Consider the following 8,079-nt stretch of genomic DNA (forward strand, 5'->3'; position numbering starts at 1 on the left):
GACCCAATAGAAAAAGTCCGGAGTTCCAACAAAATATCTGATACCGGCCATTAGACTTGGCTGTATACGACTTGTGCCAACATTTCCATGGCCTTTTAACTTAAAAAAAAAGTGACTGATTGCAGGCGCGCTAATTCATTATTGTCGAGCTAGCGCGCCTGCAATCTTTTTAATTTTTTAATTTTTCGCTGACCATAAACTATGCACTTCACCTTCTGATATGTAAAGAATAATGTCAACTTTTACGGACATTTTTGAGAAAAATCATTTGACGTCCCGGCGACTAGGTATTTTCAAATAAAAAACCATATTATAAATCAATTAAAATTTATTTATTTGCTAGACTTACAGAAATAAGATAAGTATTTTTAGTAGGTACCAGACCAAAAACTGTTTAAATGTTACGAGAAATATATAATTCATTTTCGTTTCGACAGCAATAGTTTGATTATTAAAGTATAAACAAAATTTAAATACATATCTAATGAATTATCTTATCATTCATCATTTATGGGCACTGCACATGTTATTTCCAGCCAAAATCATTACTCAGAGTAACAAATGCAAAGCGTTACAACACCTGCTTGATTAATTATATATAATAAACAGTCTCCACGTTGAGCCAACGTGTAAATATTGGGCCAATATTGGGTTGAAGGTTGGTTGTACTATTCGGCTGTGGTTGCAAGAAGGTGTTTATGCACGCACTCTTCTTTGTTGATAAGGTGCGTAGTTTTGTTGACAAGCTGCATCAACGTATTCAGATTGTTCGACCACTCATTCAGACGGTCGGAAGCGTCCATGTTCAAACTGAAAATAAACGTCATTGTTCTGTTGAATCGTGCCATCAGGTGTAATTCATAGCAAATAAAATCTTACTGCTAGAGTAAAATAAAAATATGTTTTTTTACAGGAATAGGACAGCAATCTAATGCTGGTTTCTCCTTCACAAAATATAACTCTTCATCAACAGTTCGCATGAAAAATATTGAGACTTGAGAATGGAAACATAGAAATATAGTCAGGCAACCGTGATGGATTGATGGCCTTGTTAAAGTGTCTGGAACAGACCAGAAAGAAGTGAATGCGAAAGACACAAGCAGTCCGCCGCCGCGGCGCTTTCAATTAACATGCGCCCTACGAATAAATAATAAGTCTGGAATTTTAACTGCGTTAGAAAAATGGCTTAAAAACCGTGTTCTGCGCGTCATCTGACATTGCATCACGCGTGTAAACCAATCCCTGCTTTTTTTCTGAATTTTAACCAATCAATAAGCACGTCTATTTGCGAGCTCGAAAATGATTCGTGGTTTAAAGGATTGCACACGGCCGCTACATGGGCTAGAGACGCCTCTGGATACAAGATCGGAAGGCGTTAATTGTGAAAGACGTAATTGAGTATTGGCCTATTGGGTGGATAATAGTTGGGTGTTGGCAGCGAACAGATGGCCGTTGGGGCCGAAAAGTTCTCGAATGGAGACCGCGGTTCGGCAAGCATAGCGTAGTACGTCCACCAATGAGATGGATGAACGACCTCGTTAAAGCCGCGGGTTTACGGTGGATACAGACCGCTTTCAACCAAAGCAACTGAGGGTATATGAGGCAGGCCTATGTCCAAAACTGGACGTACTACGGCTGATATGTTGAAAAAAGTTACCTGAAATGAACGACGCCAGCTGGCCGGTCGATCTTGGCCTTGACGACGGCACTAACTACGAGCTGGCTCAGTGCTTCTTCCGTCTCTGTCTCTGACAGTCCAAGCAGCTCGCTCATGCGTTGCACGGAAATGCGGGTGTAGTACATGGACATTATGCGGATGTTCTGTGAAGGTAAGAGTATAATATAGACAAGGGTAGTACAGACCAGAAAGTTAATTTCGCTCGGGACTCATCGGTTTTCTTCGTATTCCTGAAGATTCAAATGAGAAAAAGAAACCGATCCTTTGTTTCAAGTTCCGAACAACATTGGCAAAGTAGTTCAAGTGTACTAAGTTTTAAATGACATCACACAGGCAGAGGCCTCCTTTCAGAATGAGAGGGCTTGGTTCATAGTTCCCACGCGGGTCCAAGTTTTGAATAGAAAAAAAAACCGTAAAAATAATTGTGTTCGCGCGATACCTTTTGCTAAATGCAGGTGGTAGGGCCTTGTGCAAGGTCCGCCCGGATTGCTAGCACCATCTTGCTCGCTAATCCTGCCGTGAAACAGCAGTGCTTGCACTGTTGTGTTTTGGCGTAGAGAGTAAGACAGCCGGTGAAATTACTGGCACTTGAGGTATCCTATCTTAGGCCTCTAGGTTGGCAACGCATCTGCAATCCCCCTGCCTGGTGTTGCAGGTGTCTATGGGCGGTGGTGATCTCTTACCATCAGGAGACCCACTTGCTTGTTTGCCATCCAGTCAAATAAAAAAAAACTTTAGCAATGTATAAATTACATATTTAAGGTAGGGATGTCACGAATGTCATGTCTATCACATTCGCGAATGCGAATGCGGATGCGAATATTTAGGACGCGAATGTGCGAATGCGAATATTAAGGGAGTACACTAAAAACTCAACTTCAAAAACAAAACTAATCAAGCAATCACAAGTAAAAGTGCTTTCTATTGGTCAAAATTAATCACGCAATACGGGTTGGCGCGCTTTGCGCATGCGCGAGTCGGCGTCTCGGCGGCCGGTGGCCGGCGCAGGCGAAACACGTCACGACTTGCACACATTCGCATTCGCAAAATATTCGCATCGTTTTATGCGAATGCGAATGTTGATGCGAATGTTTAAAATGATGCGAATTATTCGCATATGCAAATGCGAATACAAATATTCGTGACATCCCTAATTTAAGGAATGACTATAAGTGTTAAACTTACATGTTCAACAACTCTGTTCTTAAGATCGTTCCAGCGTTCCTGGCCCTTTTCGTCACTGGAATCGAAGTAAGGCGTCGCTCGCAAGGCCTTCTCGTAATGCTGGCACAGGCTGTTCCACTTGATGATTTCAGGGTTAATAAATAAGCCCAGTAGTTGCCTGAAAACAAAAATATAAATTTAATTTAACTATGCAGAGGTAAGCTTTAAACTTTACAAAAATTCTGTTCAATAAATAAGCTAACCAACTCAAGAAAGTTTTGTCATTTCAGTTCCATAGCTGTGGAACTACTACTACTACTATGGAGTAAGTAGTAGTATATGGTTAATTTGCAACTATTGAACCCTAAAAAAGACTCATGACTGATTCATCAACACCTTGATATTTTATTTAGAGATCTAGTTTCATTTGAACTTTTCGCCAGAGATTTTGACTTGCTATTTTACTTCATTGAAAATAAGTTTTCAGATGATAATTTGGAAAAAACTTTGCTATGGCTATCCAAAGCTGATGTGAAATATTCAGATCATTTATTCTGTATTATTTCTAAACACTTTGGAATTAGTAAATGGTAACTAGATGTAGACAAGAAATAAAGGACGGATTTTGCGAAAATCACGCAGGCAGGGAATTCCACTAGTGCCCATTAACCACAAAGCTTCAAGATTGCTTACTTGTACTCCGGCAGCTTATCCAGCTCCTTATCCTCGTTGAGACGATGCGTGAGATCAGCTTGCTCGTTGTCATAGGGAGCCAGCACGAGGAAAACCACGCTGCCGGTCAACGCGTCAGCGCCGCCCGCCGAACCCAGGGCGCGGAAGTGGCGACAGACAGACAGGTAGGCACCGTTGTGTTGGTCCACAGCTATCATGAGGCGGTAGAACTTCTCTTTTAGCTCCTGTTGAGATTTTTTTTTATTTATTCATAGCAATCACAATGAGTATTTCAGGTATTTATCCTAAAGACCATACAGAGCAAAAAATATAATATAGAATTTTATTACAAGTAAACTAACAAACGCAACAAAAAGTAAAATATGTACTTGGGACTAAATTACACACAAAATTTTCCAGTCCAAATACAGATATATGCTTCTTTTCATTCATTATCCAAACCATGGCAACGTGTATCAGACAGAAGCCAAACACAAAAAAGCAAAATATTACCTGAGTATCCTCCTCCTCAAAGAATTTCGTATTGATTTTCTTGGAAATGATTTGCGTTCGGACATAGTCCTTGATAGCAAGGCAAAGCCTCATCTGTTCCAATATCAACTCCACCTTTTCTCTCTTTGACATTGAACCATACGTCTCCACCTGCAGTTCTTGAATGATTTTAGCAGCTTCAGCAACATTACCATCATCCTCGCGTATTTTCGCCAAGATGTGGGTCAGTCTGGCTCTCTCCACTTCAACATAGATTTTGCCCTCGGTTATTGTTCTCAGAGTTTCAATGAGCTTAATTTTTGTCTCCTTGTCAGGTGTTTTGTCCACATAAGTGTAGCATTCTTGTACCATTTTGACTACAGCTTGTTTCAGTTGGGATCTAAGATAATAAAAACAAATTATATTATTTACTTTAACCTGTCCTCTCTCAGAGGCACAAATTTGTGCCCAAATACCTTTGATCCTGGGAGATGACAGATTTATGTGTAAAAGTTATTTTGAACAGGCCCAAATTAGGCACTGTAGTATAAAATCAATAACAGGTTTTGTAAAGTAGTCAATAGCACTAATTCCTGACACAGCAAAGCGTGCATAAAATGGGATCCCTTTGTTTCCCATACATTTTTTTGTTCCGAATTTCGATGGTCAGAAATTGATATCCATATAATTTATAAACATAAACATCACTAGTCATAATTTTTGGTCAGTATAATGCTTATTAGGTCTAATATTAATAGTATATATTATTAAATTCTATAATCACAAAAGTCATACATTTTTAACTATAACGTTCAAAGATCTAACGATAATTATTCAGAAATAGCTTAAGCCATATATTTCACTGTACTAATGGTTGTTACTCATATCGTTTTAATGCCTATAGTGTCTAGGTCTAAGAAACCAAATCCATAACATTGATAGGCATATAGATAATTACTCATAAACATTTCCAGGTATAGGTACATTTGAAAGTGCTAATTTAGATAATATGACTAATAAAAATTTTGTTGAAAATAATTTGATTTGTGCGAGCGAGCGAAGCGAGCGAGCAAGACGGTTCGGAGCAGAAGCGACTCGGATAGGTTAGGTTTAGAAGGCTAAGGCGGGAGCGAAGCGGAGCGTAGCTCCCGCCTTAGCCTTCGATGTTAGGTTTTTTTTTTATAGCAGCCCGGATAATATTGCTTCACATATGATTTTTGATCCTCGATGTTCCTATAAAATATATTTATTATTATTATGAACTTGATTATTATGCATAAAACTATAGTAAGGTATGTATATTAGGTAGTTAAAATATTGTGTATTTCATTTTTTTGATAAATAATTGAATTCGTTCTTATAATTATTATGAGAGTTTTTATTGAATTATCATTATGACGTTAAATGTTATGACTAAATTATCAGGTGACTATCAATCAGTATGACCTGTGAAAAAATACCTTACAGCAATTATTATAAACTAGTTTATTGCCTTTAACATTATGGAATGGCATACTATATGGACTTCGAATGTTTTGACTAACCAATTTTATGACCTACAATAATTATGACCTGCGAAAATCGGAACTCCAATTTATACTGTTTAATGTTATGACTTAAGATAGTATGACTTGCAAAAATTATGATGAATAACGTTATGGATTGTTAAAATCGGAGTTTAAATTTTATGGGAAACAATAGAGACCCGCATAAAATACTCCATTTCTAGGGCCATTAAGACGTGTCAGTATTTTCACATGCTTCTCTGTGGCAGATATGAATGCAGGTGACTGTACCCAGTGATGAATAATTTTGCAGTCAAATTTTAATAAAATACAGTGTCTACTAACAAATATAGTGTAATTTGTATCATATTGCTAAATGCAAAAAGGTTCATTATAACAGTAAACGGTAGAGGTTGGTTGAGATTGAGGTTACGTCTGTCTTATTTAGGGTTAAAGCCCAACACACAGACGACAGGTGAGGGTCGTGCGTGAGCCCGCGACGGGCGTATTTAAATGGCAGTATATGGACGCCGTGGCCTAGTGGTTTGACCTATCACCTCTCAGGCAGAGGTTTGTGTTCAAACCCCAGCCCGCACCTCTCCTTTTCGAAATTCATGCGCGAAATTTACCACGAGCTTAACGGTGAAGTAATTCAATGGTATGAGTGAAGTTCCCAATCCGCACTGGACCCACGTGGGAACTATGGCCCAAGCCCTCTCATTCTTAGAGGCCTGTGCCCAGCAGTGGGACGTAAATAGACTGGGATGATGATGATGATATTGACGCCAAGACAGCGACGGCGCGCACGGGGGGTGGGTTGTGCGTCCATATATACCGCCATGTACGAACCACACCCATCATATGTGTGTGTTGGGCTTAAATAAAATAGGTTACCTTCTCTTAGACAAAAGTACAATTTGATCATTCAGGGCAGTCCAGTTCTTAGCCTCAAAGCAAATTTGCACTATGGCCACCAGAATCCTGGCCGTCGAAGCCATGTCAGCTCCCTACAAAATTAATACATCATTAGGGCATATTGTAAAAAAAGGTGCAATGAGTCATTAAATTGCAGAAGACAGACCATTACTAGGTACTATTACTAGGATTCTACTCTTGATTCTGAAAAATTCCCACAATCAGGTTTTTAGTTATTTAATTAACACCTTGCATAAGAATAACACAACTGAATGATTGACTGACATACAACTCACAGCCTGATTCACTGGAGCTGGAGAATTGAAATTTAGCAAACATGTTTTTTGAATTGTACTAGGAGATTTTTCAAATTTTTGACAAGAGCAATGTTGAGGGATGCAGCTAGTATATGATAAATACCGTTCTTGTCTGCTTCTCCAGAGCTAACAGTTGGTCAATGGCTTCTTGGACCTTACCCTTGGAGGCCCATGACTTCCACAATGGAATCTTCTCATCGCATGTGGTACTGTAGTCCACCTGGAATAACAAAAGATGTTTAATGCCAGTGTAGTAGAGGGCCAGAGAAACAGAATTAAAAAAAGCCGTGGTGGCCTAGTGGTTTGACCTATCGCCTCTCAAACAGAGGGTCGTGGGTTCAAGCCCCGGCTCGCACCTCTGAGTTTTTCGAAATTCATGTGCGGAATTACATTTGAAATTTACTACAAGCTTTGCGGTGAAGGAAAACATCGTGAGGAAACCTGCACAAACCTGCGAAGCAATTCAATGTGCGTGTGAAGTTCCCAATCCGCACTGGGCCCGCGTGGGAACTACGGCCCAAGCCCTCTTGTTCTGAGAGGAGGCCTGTGCCCAGCAGTGGGACGTATATAGGCTGGGATGATATTGACTATTTGTAATTATAGTCATGAATAAATGGTTTTTTTTTCTTCCTTTCTTTTGAATATTAGATTGAATTCAACTTACTTCTAGATGTTGAACTGGCTTAAAATTTGGTATACATCTAAGTTGGATGACAATGCAAATACTGTCAAAATAAAAGCCGGTACAGTCAGCAAAAAAGTGCAATTTTAGACAAAAACTTAATAGGTATTTGTTGATTGATTGTGACAATATCACTTTTTTCATAGTGTTGGTGTTTTGTTTACAGCTTGAAGACTTTTAGTTTTCAACCATTTTATTGCTCGTTAATTGATGGAGGGATTACTTTCTATTTATCCTATTTAACTGATCAAAACAAACTTCTGTAGTAAAATCATTGGTAGCGTCATCTGCATAACCTAAATTTCGAGATGAAAAAAAAATCAAAATCAATTACCTCCATTTTTACTATCTTTCCTCCGGCATCGAGACTAGAAAGATCATCGTTTGTCGTCATTTTAACACTGGAACAGTAACTGCAATGCAAATGAAACAGATTTAAATAGATGTCGATTAACAGAAATCATTAGATAAACTTGGAAAGTAAACAAAGCTTACAGTCACTGTAGAACTAGAATATTCAAATTTAGTACGACGACGTGCTTAATTTCAAAATTGCCGAGCTTAAAATTTTAGTGAGAATAATAAACTGAGAAATAAAAAGTGAAGTGACTTGCAATCCGACCGATCCGTTTTTGACAATTCACGTACTTTGAC

At 38.8% G+C, this 8,079-nt stretch overlaps 1 protein-coding gene across 2 annotated transcripts; it reads right to left on the bottom strand.

The window, feature by feature from the left end:
- Positions 1 to 310: 310 nt before the first annotated feature.
- On the bottom strand, positions 311 to 8,079 carry Rpn5 (regulatory particle non-ATPase 5). Of its 2 annotated transcripts, none has more exons than XM_074089131.1 (9): positions 7,921 to 8,079; positions 7,760 to 7,826; positions 6,847 to 6,963; positions 6,406 to 6,518; positions 4,028 to 4,406; positions 3,536 to 3,759; positions 2,864 to 3,020; positions 1,658 to 1,821; positions 311 to 810 (listed from the first exon to the last, which is right to left on the bottom strand). In XM_074089131.1, the coding sequence occupies exons 2-9, from the start codon at positions 7,817 to 7,819 to the stop codon at positions 669 to 671; spliced, it is 1,356 nt and encodes a 451-aa protein (XP_073945232.1). In that variant the 5' UTR covers positions 7,820 to 7,826; positions 7,921 to 8,079; the 3' UTR covers positions 311 to 668. The 2 variants fall into 2 exon arrangements, with proteins under 2 accessions (XP_073945232.1, XP_073945231.1); XM_074089130.1 differs by having other exon boundaries at positions 7,760 to 7,838.

Source organism: Choristoneura fumiferana, chromosome 6 (assembly GCF_025370935.1).
Source record: "Choristoneura fumiferana chromosome 6, NRCan_CFum_1, whole genome shotgun sequence".
NCBI classification, from domain to species: domain Eukaryota; kingdom Metazoa; phylum Arthropoda; class Insecta; order Lepidoptera; family Tortricidae; genus Choristoneura; species Choristoneura fumiferana.

Bases quoted from the DNA above. Each gene is read 5' to 3' on its own strand.
- Rpn5 (XM_074089131.1), bottom strand. From the start codon at position 7,819: ATGACGACAAACGATGATCTTTCTAGTCTCGATGCCGGAGGAAAGATA. The intron at 3,021-3,535 runs GTAAGCAATCTT...TTTTGTTTTCAG, and splicing joins GATAAGCTGCCGGAGTACAA to GCAACTACTGGGCTTATTTA. The intron at 811-1,657 runs GTAACTTTTTTC...GTTTATTTTCAG, and splicing joins GCTGGCGTCGTTCATTTCAG to TTTGAACATGGACGCTTCCG.